Consider the following 17,759-nt stretch of genomic DNA (forward strand, 5'->3'; position numbering starts at 1 on the left):
CTATAGTTAGTAGAACCAATGAGACGTCATACTTTTAGTGATGTCTACAGTAGTCATTTGTGAAGGAAGGGTTTAGACACCCACCTGACAGTGTTTACCCAATACCCTCACTCTGTTACCATATACAGATATTGTACCTATAGTAAAGTTACATTTTCCTAACCAATAGAATTGCATGTTAACTTTTGAGTGTTATACGTCAATGATGACAGGTTTTGAGTATGAATGTTACAACTTGAATGAAGTTCGTTGGAGTTGAAGCGAGAAGGACTATCACGTCACTGCTGATATTCATCCCGTTTTTTTGTACTTGTCATTAAACGGACTCCCTTTGCCAAACCATTGAGTTGTCCTTATTGATTGGTGTTGGAGTAATAAATCTGCATCCCCATCAATCACATGGGTGCAGCTATCTTGTCTTAAAGTACTTCTGAGCAATCCTCTGCACTATAGGCCGGCCGGGGGTCTCGGAGTACAAGGGGTTTGAAAGAGTGTTGCCGGGGGAAATACTAACTGTGGTGCTATCTGAAAATACTACCCAAAAAGTAATCTTGCTTTCTTTCAATTGTGCATTGTATATCTTAGGTAAAAAGGTCAAACTAAGTGTATTTGATCATTTTACAGTGTAATTATCACCACACTCCTGATTGCTGCCCTATATTGAATGTGTTTGATGTTATTCCTAATTAATGGTTCATGGTCCATTGTGACACGGGGTGTACACTAAGGGGGGTGTGAGACGGGTTGGTTACCTTCTCAAAGTTGAATCCAAATTCATACATTTAAAAGCATTTTAATTATGCGCTGCCTTCTTAGCAAGTATAAAGAGTCCTGGTCTGGTGTGTGATGCCTCTTTAAAATCCTTAACAAACCCTACAACATACCTGTAAACCCCTGGTTCTGTCCCCTATGCACAATGCTCCATGGCTTCCCAGCTAGGTTCTCACTTTAGAAATCACACCGATGCATACAGGCAAGGGGTGAAAGGGTAGGTAATTGCCCCTGAATTTACACCTTCTTCCTTTTCATCCTTCTGGGGCACCCCCACCCTCTTTTATTAATGTTCTTCATAACTATACCCTTTATCATCTAAACTCCTATTTGAACACAAAGAATCTCCCCCTTTTCTCAGACTATGTCCATTGCTAGGGACTTATAAGGACTAGACTGGTTATTTATAGTAAAGTTCACACCATTCCTTCTCTCGTCAATGTTCCCCAATCTTGGATATCTAAGGCACCTCCATGACTTTAGTCTTTGTTCAGAGGTAAATAGGCCATTCTTTGTTCAAATTCTGCAACTGAAGCTACGCCATCTACCTCTGTGGTGGCCAGTCTGGTTTCTTAACCTAACTCTCAAGACTCTAGTGCTTAATTATACCCTTTGACACAACTGTCTGATTCTCGCTAATTGTTCACACGTGCTCCCTGAGTCCAGTGATGTTTTCCCATACTTCTGTCTATTACATCACATCTAGCGGAAATAAACCTGTGAGATATCTATTGAATTTACCTGAAGGCTTTCATGGTACGGTGGGACTGCACTGGTCCGAAGAGTGGCCATTCATTACAATGAATCATTGCATCGTGCATTAATTTGCAGGTTGTTTATTGTCCATGAGGTTAGCATGTCAAGTTTTGCCGAGCCCTCAACAGTAAATAGTTGCCCTTGGGATTGATACACTCATTTATACCCACCACCAACTCCACCTTAGAGCTGTGCCCCAAATAGTATGAGTCCCATGAAAAAAATATTGGTACAGCTGTCACATACGCACTGACAATTCACAATGCATTTGAACACTTTGCATATTAAAGATAATATCGGTATCCAGTTAATATGTCGAAATTAAAATGTCGAAAGAAAATACGAAAACAAAATTTTTTTTTTAAAATTACATGTTTTTTTTTTGGGTTTCACGAGTAAAAAAAGGGTTTAATAAAAAAAATGGGGGGGTTAGGGGACCCCCCATTTCAAACAATAAATAACAAAAAATAGACATTCGAAAAAAAATCTGTATTATTTTTTTTACATTTTTGCATTCGAAATTATGTATTTCGAAATATTAACTATAAACCGATAATATCATGTCACTATATTTATTGGTATCAAGTGATAATGTCGCCTTGAACATGGCTGCCAGGTGGCAACATTTCCTTAAAAATGCACCCTCCTGGAGGTAATCATATATAACTATACCCATCCTAGAATATTTGGGGGGAAACATTTTGATGTCTGGAAAATAAGTTGCCTACCTGGCGACCTTTTCAGGGCAAGATTATTACATGAACCCTTATTATTCATGTCTGCTAATAATTAGACATGCAGATGCAATTATAGATTATATGTTTGCACACAATTAACTGTTTAATTTCTTGTATGTTCTGAGTATGGTCTGCCAAAGGGACACGCATCCCAAAGCGCTTCGAAACGACAATAGCGGGAAGGAGTTTTAACATAACAAAAGATAGCACAACATAACATAACATACAAGTATGATATCGTGCCACTGTCCAGGTATCACAGTGGCTTTAGTTCTCACAATTTTGATTGTGACAGAGGGCCACCAATTGCTAAAGTGTTCAACACTGGGTGTTCCCATAGATGTCGTGTGGGGGTGCAGCTACGCACTTACTCTGCCTGTGCAGACTATCATCGTCTCAGAATTTTCAAGGGCTCTGAGCGACTGTGGTTTTTACCCCCATGTTCCCACCATCCTTGAGCGCTTTGTAACACTTGCCTGTGAATAGGCGCTATATAAATAAACAATACCATACCAGTTCAGCTTCAGCATTGCCCTTAGGTGTGCAGACACTACGGCCCAAAGCTGTGCTGGCAGCCACCAGTAAATAAAGAAAGCATGGCTGAAAACTTGGTGGAGCCGAAGATGGAGATTATAACATGATATGATAAGTCATTTATAATTATAGTTGCGTTGCCGCTACTGGTCAGCAGTATTTACCTCCAGAGTTAAAATACTGAACGTTATAGAAGGAGAGACATCTGGTGGTTAAATTACTGCTCCTGGTCAAATGACAACAAGTACCAGCGATGGTCATTCCACTGCTAACGGTAATATCCATTACAGAAGAAAAATATTCCTACCAATGATAATCAGAACCGCGACATAAGTAAACTCCACAGTGATTTTAAACCAGGTAATAACCAAAGCAAGCTGCCAATACCCGAAGCCTCAGGTGGGAACCTTAATGAATTAAATGAATTGAATTCATCTTGTATAAGGCGCTTAGTGCCAGAGACCAGCATGGGACTGGGATTCGCACCTGTATTGCTCTGCGCTGTCTTGCTTCTAAGACAAATGTGTTGCCCCGTAGCTCTCCTCCCGGCCCTTCATAATGCAGTTGATGATTTAAAGTGCTGACTGCCTCAGGGCGGTATCCTGTAGCTGAGACTGATATATGTAATGGGTAAAAACGTGTTTTAGTCCCACTGCCTGTACTGAGAGCTGTTTCTATAACTTGAAAATCAGATTAATGGGTGTTTAACCAATGGCACGTTTAAACGCTGTGATGAACATCTGGGGCCACACTACAAAACCTTTGCACCGGTGCAAGTACTAAGTTGCCCGAGATGAACACTAGGTCAACATTGGTCCTATTTTTTTAAACACTGGGACATGTTAGAAAACTATTGGACCATGACAAGTGCAGTTAGCCATGGTATAAGCACAAGGGCAAAAATTGCCCTCGGGCAAAGAAGATACATTTTGACTGCATTATTGCAACAGTGCAAAGTTTGTCCTAGTGCAAATATGGGATGGCATTAGCTCTAGGGCAAACTTTGCCATGGTGAAAAAACACATGGAAAATATATCTTTTTGGCATCATGGCAACTTCTGCCCTCGTGGTTTAGTTTAGTTTTAGTTTAGTTTATTTATTTGTACCGCGCACCGAACCCTGGGGTAGCTGGGCGCCGGAGACTTAAAAACAGTTACAGCATGGCAAAAATATACAGTACAGATTGTGATAAAACAACAACGGTGTAGTAGACCGGGTTACAGGTGGTCAACAGAGGCAAGCAGAGAGGAAGTGCATTAAGCGGCGTTTTTGTTGGAAAGCCATGTTTTTGTTTTGGCTCTAAAAGTCCAAAATGAGGGTTCTGCTCTAAGGTGTGGTGGCAAAGCGTTCCATAGTTTGGCAGCTAGGACCGGGAAGCTGGCGCCGCCTGCTTTTTTTAGAGAGAATTTGGGAACGGAGAGGCAGTGTGCGTATGGTGTTCTAGTTGGTCTAGTTGAGGTGTGATTGTGGAACTTGTCTGCCAGGTATTTGGGTGCGTCGTTAGAGCGGCATTTATGGACGATGACGAGGGATCTGAGGGAGATTCTGTCTCGTACTGGGAGCCAGTGAGCATCTTGTCTGAAGCTGGAGATGTGGGCGTTTCGTGGGATACTGCGGGCTGCTCTGATGGCATTATTTTGCAGTACCTGTAGTTTGTTCAGGTTGTGTTCTGATGAGCCAAGAAAGAGGGTGTTGCAGTAGTCAATTTTTGAGAGCACTAACGCTCTGGCTAGTGTAATGCAGCTAGAGGGTGATAGGAAAGGTTTGCAGGCGTTGATGAGCTTATTGGTGTAAGCTGTTGAAGAGGCAGTTGCGTTCACCTGTCTTTTGAGTGAGAGAGTGGAGTCTAGATAAACCCGAGGGTTTTAATTTCTTTGGCTACTGTGATTAGGTTACCGTCAATGTTGATGGACGCGTAACGGGGGTCTAGTTTGTTTAGCCGCGGTTGGGAGCCGACAATGAGGAGCTCAGTTTTCTCATCGTTGAGGCATAGGCCGTGCTCTGCCATCCAGGCTTGGATCTCTAAATAAAGGTTGTTGATTTTGGTGGAGTCCTCATCGTAGCACCCTGATAGGGTGATGAGAACCTGGGTATCGTCAGCATAGTTTGTGTAAGTGACACCTAGATTATCTAGGCGGTCAAACAATAGCTTTGTGAAGATATTGTATAGAGTCGGCGAGACGCACGAGCCTTGAGGAACGCCGCAGGTGATGGGGACAGGGAGTGCTGATGCCCCTGGGGAGAAGACCCGGGTGGTTCGGTTGGTTAGGAAGGACTGGATCCAGGCAGTCGCCTGGTTAGAGAAGGCCGCTGAGGTCCTCAGATGTTCTGTGAGGATCTGATGGTCGACGAGGTCGAAGGCAGCTGATAGATCTAGCAGTAGGAGAATGGCTAGATTACCCTTGTCCTTTGCCTCGTCCATCTGGATTTTTAGGTCCAGTAGGGCTGACTCTGTTCCATGCCTTGGCCTGAAGCCGGATTGTCTGAGACCCAGGAGATTGTTGTCTTCCAGGTGCTTCTGTATTTGCAGGTAGGCCACTCTGTCTAGGATCTTCAGGATGTAGGGAACGGTGGTGATTGGCCTGTAATTAGTTGGGTTATTGGGGTCTAGATTAGGTTTTTTTAGAAGTGGCATGACCCAGGCCTCCTTGAGGCTACTGGGCACTGAGCTTGATTTGAAGGATGCATTGATGAGGGCTGTTATGAAGGGGGCCAGAGTGTTGGCGCCTTCTTGGATGATGGGGGCTGGGCATGAGTCCCCTTGGCATCTAGAGGGCTTGAGGCCCTTAATGATGCTTTCTACTTCTTTAGTGGAAACTGGTGAGAAGGAGAAGGGGGGGCAGGTAGGTGTTTTGGGGGTGGTGGGCGGAGGGCGGTTTGTTTTTTTGGATAGGCTGAGCTTTTTCTGTTCGATTTTGGATTGTAACATGGTGATTTTGTCTGCAAGGGCTTTTTGAATCCTCTCACACCAGTCTGCATCTTTCACGCAGGTTTCAGCCAGAGTGGGGGGGGATTCGAGTTCCCTAAGGATATTGAAGAGCTCTTTTGTTTTAGATTTGGCGTTCTCAATTCTGTTATCGTATGTCTCTTTTTTGGCCTTAAGGATAGCAGTTTTGTAGGTGGTGGCTGCTATCGAGAGTTGAGTTTTGTTGGAAAGGTTGGGCGTTTTTCTCCAGGTGGCTTCTGCGGCTCGTTTGGAGTTTCGGAGGATTTTTAGCTCTGGTGTGAACCATTTGTTCATATGGGCTGCCGGTTTGGCTTTGGTGAGTTTGAGTGGGGCGATGGTGTCTATTGCTGATTCTAACGTTTTGTTGTAGAGGTCAGCGAGTTTCTCTGCATCTAGGTTGGCGTAGTTTGTAGGGGTACAGATATTGTCTATAAGTGGGCAGAGGTTTTGTAAAGTAATGTTGCGGTTGTTTCTGGTGAGGGTTTGGGGGATGGTAGGGGTTGGAAAGTTTGGTTGTGATTTCCCTTGAATGGAGAAGGAGATGGCGTGGTGGTCAGACCAAGCAGTTTGTTCGTTTTTTGTAATGGTCGTAGGGCAGTTGAGATCCGCTAGCCAGTCCAGGGTCCTGCCTTTGTTGTGGGTAGGGTCTGTGATTCTGAGCTTGAACCCTAGTTGGGAGATGGTGCTTTCCAGGGAGAGCGCATTGGTATCGTTTGGGTCGCCGAGACCGAGGTTGAGGTCGCCAAGAAGGATAATTTGAGATCCTGTTTTGGTGTTGGTGGTCAAGAGGTCAGATATCTCTTCCTCAAATGTGGTGATGGGGCCTGGAGGTCTGTAAAGGAGGTGTAATAGTATGGTTTGTGTGGCAGAGAGTTGGAGCTTAGCTGACAGAAGTTCTGCAGATCGGAAGCTAGGCGGCGGGATTAATCTAAGTCCAAGGGATGTTTTAGCGATGAAGGCTACTCCTCCTCCTTTGCCTGTGTCCCGGTCTTTCCTTAGTATTGAATAACCTTCTGGGATGGCGAGGGATAAGGCTGGGCCTGCTGCTTGGTGCAGCCAAGTTTCCGTGATAGCTAGGAAGTGTAGATTGTTGACAGAGATGAAGTCTGCGATATCTAGCGCATGGGCGACCAGGGAGCGGGCATTGATAAGGGCGCCCTTGATTAGTGGTTGTTCAGATGTACTCAAGGAGGCTGATTGGGTGATGTTCAAAGTTTGAGTGGAGTTTGCTTGACTGTGTGCGGGATGAGAGGAGTGTTTTTTGGCGAGTGTTTTAGGGGTTATGAACCGAGAGCCGAGTCTCAGGTTTCTGTCTTTTAATGTGCATGGGTTCCAAGGAGTGGGTGGATTTGCTGGACCTTTGCTGGGTCTGTGGTGGGTTCTGGCACCAAGTCTAGAGTTCCGATCGGAGGGAATGAGGGTAGTGTTACGGGAGTTAGTTGGGTTAGCTAATGTGGAGGTGTTGTGGTCGATGGTATGGCATGATGCTCTCATGTTGATGGGGTTCTGCTTATGGACAGCTAGGTGAGTATTTGCTGCGACATGCAGAGCGTGTGCATGTCTATGGGTGGGATGGGCGGACTTGGTATCCGGGGGGAAGGCTGGTGTAGGGCAGGTGATCGGGTGGTGTCTTGGGCAGGCGGGTCTGACTAAACCATTATTGTGGGCTAGGTAACTGTTGCCAGTGCAGGGTATGTTACCTTGCATGACACAGAAAGGGAACATGATTGCAGTCAGTTATATATACTGAAACTGCACTTGTCAAGGTGAAATAGTTTTCTTATATATCCCAGTGTCGTTAGAAACAGGGCACAGGCGCACTTGTGCAAAGTTTCTGTCATCTGGCCCCAGGTAGTTACTGCCTTCAGGGTCGGTGATAAAATACAACTGGTACAAATGGCTAATTGCAATAACGCCAGCAGTACCGACGGGTAATTTACCACCGGCCATTGATGTAATAGATGCTCACGTTGGCATTGACAGAACACACCAGCATCGCGGAGTTATGCACTGCATATCACACTGCACTTTAACTCCCAACATTATGGTAAATATCATTCTTTTAAGAAATCCAAAGAATTCCTGGCAATAATGTGCAATCTTGCAGATTGTTACTGGCTGCTAACTTTCAGGACCACACGGGTCTCTTCCTCGTGTGGCCTGAGTATTCAAGCAGCTAAGCCCGCCACACCCCCGCCGTCCCGACCCTACTTTTTACCTTTAGGAAAGAGCTGCAGAGCGAATGGACTCCATCGCTGCAGAGCCAGGCTAAGTGAATGATGTACAGAGGGGGCAGGTGGAACCCCTCTGAAGTGGCTGTGTTAGCATGTAAGATGTTTACCAGCCTATGCTAATGCTGCTTGCTCTTAAGTGCCACAGGTTCGCCGCATGCCCCACTTAGAAAAGGTACAATGCTGTTAATGCGATTCAGCAGAAGGCAGTATTTCATATCAAATCGATATTTATTGCAAGGAAGCCCTGGGGACTGAAAGAAGTTCATATATTTTTCTCCAAACCAGAAAGTGAATTATGTCATTTCAGCTTCTGCTCATTCTAAAGCTTTTCCGTGAACCATTAGTTTGTTTTCAAAGATAGTTAAAAAGCCTTATAAACAGCAATTTGGGTGCAGTAAATCACGATTTTGATGAATCAATCAATAGTCGAGTACATTAGTATATCATCAACCACTGGTTCCTTAATACCGTATTAGCTGAAAGCAACTGTGTTCTCACTGCGAGGACATACCCATTTTTCATTTTTCTGGCACTGACCCACAGCAGAGAAGACTGTTAAATCCACAGCCCTTGTTTTGTTAAGTATTAGATGACACTTTTTACAGGCCTCGCAGGGTAGAGATGATATACACATGTGTCCTTAAAATTCACTTTATAGGGTGCAGTCACATTTTTAGAAAGGAGCTACAAATCTTGGAAACCATCCCTTTGTGTCTCTTTTTTTTATTTACTCTAACCTTTTTAAACTTCATAATCATTTTTCAGGTTCCCTGACACCTTAATGCAGTACATTTTTTATCCGCCAATTACTTCCCGCTGACACGTTAATGCTACTTGTTTTCATTTTCTCGCACCTATTGCCTGGAAGAAGGTAAAATATGGGTGCTCCCGACAGCAGTTAGCCCCCATTACGCCCCTGTGCAGCAGAACTTACTCTCTTTCTGTGTCACGAAGTGGATCCATTCCGAGGCTGTGCTCCCTGCAGAATTGTAAGCGAGCAGTCTCAGGTTGTAGCTGGTGTAGGGTTGAAGGGTGGTCTCCTGGTACTCCTCTTCCTTGCCACTGTAGACCACTTCCGGTAAGCCAGGCGTACAGGCTTTGGCGGCCGGCTGCCTGGACTCGGGACACGCTCTGCGCATCTGGAGCTCATAGCTAGAACAAGTTGTTCAGGTGTGTTAAACGCATACATTTGGCCAAGACAATGAAAAGGGCTTGCATGTAAGAAAAGTGGCAGAGGTTATGTACATGGATAGCACAGGTAAATTAGATGTATAGCATACTTGCGAACATGACCCATTCCAATCTGCAGGTGGCCATCAAGTCATGTGTTTTTCTTTGCATTCTGGGACTTGTAGTCCGAGTTTTACAATGGGGAAAGCGGAACTACAAATCCCAGAATGCAAAGAGAAAACAGAACTGGATAAGCACCTACAGATTGGAATGGGTCATGTTGGCAAGTATGGTACCTTCATAAGGGTGGTTACTTACGGGAGTTTCCTTTTTCCCTTACACCTCCTGTTATGTGTTTTTTTGGCAAGTATGGTACAGCCACAATGAATTGAACTGCTTTCACTGATACCACAACCTAACAGTGCACACAAAGCATCAAGTTGCAACAATATTTCTAAACGCCTTTATGCAAGGAATTCGTTATATTTAATATGATAATAACAATTTTAAAACTATCTGCATGATCAAAAAGGCCTGGTTGCTGCAGAGGGCCTAAAGTTACAATATGACCCCTAACGAGACACATCAACGCCTGCGACAGAAGGTAGGGAATGACTGACGCAAAGCCACAGACTCAACCGCACAGTTAAGACGGTTACACTGGGTGGAACCTACAGGAGTAGCTCATCAATGGGAGCACAGCTGTGGACCCACCGGCACATTCATTTTGCATCCCTTCTCTAAATGCCCTTCCAACAAAGCCTCTGAACTGGATGTACGAATCACCTTTTCTTCTTGTTAATTACTCTACCCTTCAGTCACCAGCAGCGCTTTGAGGCAGACTAAGAGCTTTAAGGGGCTACACAAGTAACCAACAGAATCTATTGTGCTTCATTTCCATGTTTATGGTGAATGCCTTCCTACTCCTTCCCTCACCATGTTGGACTGGCTGGCCTTAGTGCAGTTCAACAGTTAGACATTCTCCTTAACATTCCCAATTGACTTCTCAATTGTTTCTCTTAAAAATAGGATGTAGAGCCTTGAAATGAAAAGTTTAGCTAGAGACTTGCAGGCAACTGGTGCATTTGGGGTGTGGGTATATATCTGTGGGATGTGTGTGGGATGAGGCTATGTACACCTCTGTCTTTTTCTCTCTCCACTAAATACACAGGAGACTGCATGCTCCTAAAAGAAAAAAACATATTTGGAAATCTTGAGAATGAATAAACTATAAAACACTAGTTCTTGAGGCTGGCCATTTTACTAGATAAAGCAGGTGTTGGTGCAAGTCAATGTGTGTTTCCAAGTTTCTAATGTAACCGTGTCTAGGTTTTGAAATGCTTTGTGAAGGATTTCCCAGACTATAGGCCTCATCATAAGTTGGCCGGTCTGGAAATAAAGAGCCGGTAATAACGTGTACCAGCACTTTTCTGGACCGGCCGATATAAGTTTGCTGTTATGGTGGAGGATTTACCTGAGACCCTACCAGCAATAAACTGCCAGTATTACCGGCCCAGTAACACCAGCGCCGGTAATACCGGAGAATCCCCCATGGAACCCTATGGGACTCCATTGAATGGGGATTTACCGGTGGTTCTGCCACTTGGAATCTGCCGGTAGTTCCGGCAGACCAAGTGGTGGAAACGGTACTACATTTTGCTGGTATCCCAAAGGTAATTCTGGCACACTCATAATGAGCCTCTATGTACTGCCCAAATCTGCACGTTTCCTGCTGCTGGTACAATGAATAGATCTGGGAGTCAGCTTTGGAACAAATTCATTTGTTTTTGACATGTTTTAGAGCAATCCCATCTATTGTTAATAGAATGGTTTCTAGGTGTATAAGCTGCCTAGATAACCATTTAGCTTGTCTGTGAGTCCATTGTGGAGCAAATCCATTTGTTTTTTAAGCCGATTATCTCACCATTGGGACTTAAGACTGTCCTGGGACTTTCAGCCTGAAGTCAGTTCAGTGCTGTACAAAGACCAGGTTGTCCATCAAATTGAACTGTTTTTCCAAAGCAATATGGGTTCACTCTGCTGCCGCATGCTGACCAAACTCGACAAACACAGCTCAGGGAAGTGTTTGAAAAGGGGTGTTTCATATTCAAATTATTCTCAGAGGATTGCAGCAGCCACCTAAGAAGGACTCCTCAATGCCACATGAATCCTCAAAGGTTTGCTGGCAGGGCCCAATGAATTCTCAGGCAGCGGCCTCTGGGATGTATCCTCAGCAAGGAACCTGCATACTGAATGCCACCGTATTCTGGAGGTGCCTTCAGATTCACACACTTATCCTACTATAAAACTAGTTATTCGTGGCTGTTGTGGCCTCTCAGTGCAGGTCCTTGGGCAAACTGGTGCTTAGGTTGCCTTGCAGCCTGAAAAAGTCCATGCCCGAACCTCAGTGGTGTGAGGTGGCCTCATAAGGTCTCGGTCTGGTCTCGGGAGGATAGTACAAGGGCAACGTGCTCGCCGTGGAAGCAAGACGACACAGAGCAACAGACGTTTGATCCCCGGGTCCACGCTTAAAAACTTCTGGATATTAAGCACGTTATAAATAACCTATCATATCATAATGGCATAAAGTTCTGTGCAAGTAACAAATATATCAGAATTGCATGAGGTAAAATTCAGGTGACATACACAGTACCCTGAACAGGAACCATGAACTGTGAAGCAACTGCACTCTCAGACAATATCCCAGCAGAATATCACACTATGCCGCTGCTTTCATGAGTTCCAGGCTTGCAACATAACCTAGAATGCTCAACAGATCCTTAGTAGTTGATCCTACCCATTTGTATTTGTATTTATTTGACATTTATATAGCTGTTCAACTGCATTCATCTTTCACAGAGTGTATTCTAGACCAGGCCATATCTGGCATTTGAGCTTGATAGGCCCAGATTGCTATTCTGGAGTTTCCTAATGGAAAAATGGAAATCCTGGGTCAAAAAGCCACGATGATTTAACTGGCCTAAATACCCAAGCAACACCTCACTGATGATGCCCAATGGGGTCTAAACATGTCTGTGGTTGCTTGCAGTCTCGTGCAGAAGGACTGTGACCAAGCAGTTCAGGCTGAACTGCCCTTTTTGGGGTGGGACAAAGTCTGATTTGCACATGGTCTTTCCCCTTTTTTAATAGCTTGGCAAGTGAAGAACGATGGTCTGGAGTTTTACCCAGAGCAATGCCAGAGGTTGAGATTAATTCTAAACCTTCCAGCCATCACCTCTTTTGTTTTGCTTAATCACTCCGAGTTGGACGGGTATTCCCAGACACGGGTCCCGCTCCTGCTGGGCCTAGAGACAACCCAGGCTACTCCTCACTAATGAGGCCCAACAAGGCAGAAACATGGTGGGGGATACTTGTGGTCTTGCGCAGAAGGGAATTGCTACTCCAGAATGTCCTAATGGTGTGGGACCAAGCCTGATTTGCATATGGTCTTTCCCCTTTCTTTAATGGTTTGGTCTGGAGGGTTGCCCAGAGCAACACACGAGTTTAAAATTAATTCTAAACCTCCCAGCCATCATCTGTTGTATTTTAACATGATTTAACTGGTCACTCCTTGAGCCCATCACAGAGCCAAACACCTTCGGTAACATTTTGCCATAAGTGGCAATTGAACGGAGGGAAGCAGATCTGTCTGCACTATCATGTAAAAGCTCCCCTCCATGCACATTTCCATATTTCTAAAATGCAGTGCATAGCAAGGGTGCTAAATCTGGCAGTTGCAGGTAAATGCATTTTCCTCGTACTATGCTTTGAAAAATGTGTAAATGCCTCCCGCAATTAAGGATTGCAGGAGTCATTTACAATGGATACCTATTGAATCAGGCCTCTTTTACCAGGTGCAAAAGTCAAATGGATTCCCTAGGAATCCATTGGTTTAATGGCAGCTTGAAAATGTACACTGGTGTTAAACCATGTGGTGTTTTGAGGTGGAGTCGGCAAGCATGACAGTCACGTTTTATCTCTTCCTTGCCCCCACAAAGCTTCAAAACATCAACAGAACCCCCATATTGGGAAAAGGGTGTTAAGTCAGGCATAACGCATCTATATATGCCTGCCTTTTGCACCATTGGTTTTTTAAACACATTTAGATCATGACATCCAATCCGCATTAAGTAGACCATGTACCTACGGTCTACTTACTGGATGCACACGCATCCAAGCAGTCAAACTCTTTGCACAACACCCCATAGCCATAGCCCTCTTATCTTCTCCCTTGTCCTTTTCCTCTGCAAACTAAGGTCTGAATAACTTGGGCGCAGATGAAATACACCAACATCCAGAAAAGCCCAGCACTCTGAATCCACTACAATGGGGATTTGGCACAGCATGAACATCCTTGTATAACATAGAAATGCATCCATAATCGCTTATCCTTGGAACTGCTTTGATATTATTGTACCTTATTATTGGACACCCTTGTTGTACATTACCCTGTTGCTTCACAGCTAGTTTTGAGCTTCATAAAACCCAGACAAAACACGCCTGTGATGACTGACAGGTTAAACATGGAATTCTGCAGCAAGTGCATTGACTGCATCAGCTGCATTGGAGACTGGTGAATTAACAAACACAACTATTTACACCAGAGAAGCATACGCAGGACTGCATCGAGACCAATGCTGCAACACTCTCTTCCAGCTTCCCGCACCGTCTCGCGGCTGGCTGCCAAGAGCATCCAGTGAAGTCCACCTGCAGGGCACAGCCGCCTTTCTGCGATTAAACTCCCTTTTCCATGCGCAGACGTGTAGATTATGCCACATGCATTAACCCTTGCTTCTCCTGCGTTTGGAGTCTCCAAATCCTGCCTAGGGCTAGAGGTCTTGCCTCTTTCCTTTTAATCCACCAGCATCTGAAACCAGAAACGAACCAGATCACTGGCCTGATCCAAATGATCTTTCTCCTTTGCGCTCCTGTCCTGCTAGCTTGTGCACTGCTTTATATAACTGCTCAGATGAACTACTAAATACACAGTTTCACTCAATGTGAGACTTCCCCGTCTCCCAGATATTCGTAGCAAAGCAATAGTACCAATGCAGCAGACCTTGGCTTAAGACGCTTTTTTTTTAGCTTGGTAAGAAATGCAAAACACTACCTGCCCCTTTTTCAATCTTTGCTTGCAGGCTTCCAGTTCTGGGGCAGACCCAGAGTGCTCATTTCTGAAGCCAGATCTAGGCTCTGAACATTGCCTATCGCATAGTGTAGTTGCGTCTTCACTATATTTTCTGTTGGTTGGTTGGATTAAGATCTGTTGTAATTAGCTGATGTGATATCTCTAAAAGATGGGATGCGGGCATGCCCGGCACTACACCAGGCATGTCAGGCACCACTTTGGTCATGTCAGACACCACTTCGGTCATGCCAGGTACCACTTCGGTCATGTCAGGCACTACTTCGGTCATGTCAGACACCACTTCGGTCATGCCAGGCACTACACTGTGCATGTCAGGCACCACTTCAGTCATGTCTGATTTCAGGTCCTACATATACAAACAAACGCAATACATTTGTAAGAGTGACTTTTCGCAAACTTCATATTGGGGAAGTGCCTTGGTCGTGGCCACTAAGCATTTTTGTAATGGAAACAGTTGAAGCCCCAGTCTTAAGTCAGTTTTCTTTGTACCACTATGTGCAAGTGTGGCAATAGCATTTTACTGAAGGCGATGTACCGATGCCATTGAGTTAACTCAGACGTTTGTGGTATGGATTTAAAAATGTACAGTCTGCAAAAATATCCTAAAAAACATCCATGGTAAATACGTAATGTATAACTTTGCATGGCATTGAGCCTCATTACAAGTTTGCCGGTCCGGGAACTACGGTACCGGTAAATGTGCCAGTACCGTAGTTCCTAATGGTGCCGGTGCATCCAGCTTCCCCATTCCCATTGAGCCCTATAGGTAGGGCTCAATGGGAATGGGGAAGATTTTTTTCCGCCGCCCAGGAATGGGCAGATACCGGGTCCGGCATGGCTGCAATGACCTGGTAATTGCCCATTTCGGGGTACTGGAACAAATAAAATACCGGTGGCAGCCATGCCTGTAATTACAGGCACGGCTACCGCCAGCCTCGTCATGAGGCCCATTGTCTATCTAAGCAATAATACACTGTTCTGAGGGCAATACATGTCAGCAACTGACAAAGTTAATAGGCCTGAGTACAGCAATAGCTTATAACAAGGGCCATGGCCCGTCACCACCGAGCACTGCTTGAAGAGTGCACTATAGATGGTGTGCCTACCATAGAAATGGAGGTCTGAGATCTGTGTGGAGTCCCTCTTCTATCTCCAGGTAGGCCAGGGAGGAGGCGCTCTGCAGCGGGCATTCACAGTGAACTTCATGGTGAAGGTCTAGGTAAGTCTGGGGCTGTGTGGTGGGCAAGTGGGAGAGCGAGATGATGGGGCAGAGGGTGCTCGGCGCTATGAAACAGAATTGATTTGCTGTATAAGCGCTTAACAAGTACACCACAAATAAATAAATAAATAAATAAATAAATAAATAAATAAATGCTGGGGCTGGTAGCAAGCTGGATGGGCGGAGAGCAGACGGTTCGCTTAGCATTAGGGCTTTCATTGAAAAGGCTGTGGTTTTGAACAAACTGGTTCGCTAGTGCACCCTCTCAAGTTGCCCAAAAAGTAAAGGGATATTTCTAAAAATGAACAAGTGACATCATGGACAATGTATACAGTGCATGGGTGACCAAAAAGGCATTGTTGCCATGTTGAGTCCAACATCTCATAGGGACCTCCTTGCACGCATATGTATTTGTACAGCCCTTCTTTCAAGGTAACACAAACACGATTCACCCGTAATCACCAATTGCTCTCCATAGCGCTCTGCTCGTATTTGGGATTCTGGGGAATCCTAACACAAATAAATGAAACTATATAGCAAATGATGATCGTCAGATTGTTTGTATATGTCTGTGCGTGTTTGGGAAACAGGGAAGCTAAGGGATTCAGCAACACATCTGACATTAATAAAGCGACTGCGTATTAGAATCAAGCCTATTCTTACCGACCGAGCCTATGCCATCAATTACAATCACAAGTCCTGCCCAGCTCTCCATGCCATCCTCCATTCAATCAACTGGCAATTTGCCCGATTCAAGCGGAAGCCGTCTCCTCGTGCAACCCCAGGAAAATCAAGCAGTGGGAGCGAACAGCGCGCGCTGATTAAAAATGGACACGACAACTTCGAAGATTAATGCACAGATTGTTTGAGTGAAATATGACATTTTGCCCATTAATTAACAGCGAATTCAAATGTCAGCCTTGCACACAAAAAAGAGGTAGATAAACTCACTTCTGAATAATGCCATTAGGTTGCAGTGGCTTACTCCATTGGAGGGCTGCTGTCCGGGATGATAGAGCCTTCACAAGCGGCGGGGCCTGTTCGGTCGGCGGAGCGGCTGGCGTAGTGAACTGGACCGCCGGGCCCCGGGTGCAGCAATTAGAGCAGGTGCAAGCTTCAACCCCAACAGAGTAAGTGGTGAAAGGCTTCAGCCCATGTATCGTGTGGAGACTGGAAGTCCCTTCGGACAACTGACAACAAAGAGAGGACATTAGATCAAACAAAGGTCTGGCGGATAAGATTCCGCGACACCCCTAGCGAGACACTGCAGTTTCAGTACAAAGCAAACGTAGCAGTGAAAAAAAAGGAAGGTGGTGGGACAATCCCTGTAAAATATTCAACGAAGGGCTATATAATATGAAACTGTACAGTGTGATGCTAACACGTCATCAATTCATTTTTCCATTGATCATGATCATTTCTTTCAATGATTTATTTGCTAATGTAAAGTGCACTTGCTGGCAGGTGGCTGCTTCAGGGCACATTTGGGACAGGAAGCAGAAGAAGTCGAATTTTGCTCAAATTGGTCAGTGGAGATGACTGTCTCCAGATGAGTTATTAGGAAGAGTTCACAGCAAACGCTTGACCAAAGAAGAAGGCCTACGCACCAGCACAGCATGCCGCAAAATCAGCTTTGAGGAGAAGAGGCAACGTTGGATAGTTTGGAAGGAATCAGCATTGTGGGCCCGATTCATGGAATATTTGCCGGGTTCAACGTGACTTTGCACTGCTGAAACAAACCCTGATTCATGGAACTGTGCAAAGTGTACTTTTGGCCTGCAAAGTTCGGGCGAAGCCATTTTGTAGTGCAAAAATGACTATGAGCGGACTTTGCCCAGACTTTGCACTGCAAACCAACACTTTGCACGGTTCCATGAATCAGGGTTTGTGTCGGCAGTGCAAAGTCACTTTTCAGCAGTGCAAATTCACTTGGAACCGGGCAAATATTCCATGAATAGGGCCCTGTTCATCTCATGGCATTACTCTGCAACCATTGAATTGCCCTGGCGGCAAAGACACATTCTTTTGGGTAACCAACCTTAGGTGTCAAGGTGAGTTCTCAAAGTACGCATGAAAATCAACTTTCCTCTGGCCTAGCAGTCAGGCGTAATCTGATCAGCGTTTTCCCAAAGGTGCTGGAGGCACAGAGGACTTGCATGCAAAAGTAGAGACTGATTGCAGGCACAAGGGACAGGCAGTCAGTCACACCTCTATGCATATATGGGAGCGGGGAATAATAATA

At 45.0% G+C, this 17,759-nt stretch overlaps 1 protein-coding gene across 1 annotated transcript in view; it reads right to left on the minus strand.

Annotated features, from left to right (window-relative positions):
- Positions 1-17,759, minus strand: part of USH2A (usherin) — a 4,817,015-nt gene that overhangs the window by 182,292 nt on the left and 4,616,964 nt on the right. Inside the window, exons 66-67 of the mRNA XM_069608572.1 lie at positions 16,469-16,707; positions 8,914-9,131 (exon numbers count right to left, since the gene is read on the minus strand). Of these exons, the coding sequence (XP_069464673.1) occupies positions 8,914-9,131; positions 16,469-16,707 (457 nt within the window). The remainder of the gene's footprint in view (positions 1-8,913; positions 9,132-16,468; positions 16,708-17,759) is intronic.

The sequence above is a fragment of the Ambystoma mexicanum genome, chromosome 4q, assembly GCF_040938575.1.
Source record: "Ambystoma mexicanum isolate Mex_15411 chromosome 4q, UKY_AmexF1_1, whole genome shotgun sequence".
NCBI lineage: Eukaryota > Metazoa > Chordata > Amphibia > Caudata > Ambystomatidae > Ambystoma > Ambystoma mexicanum.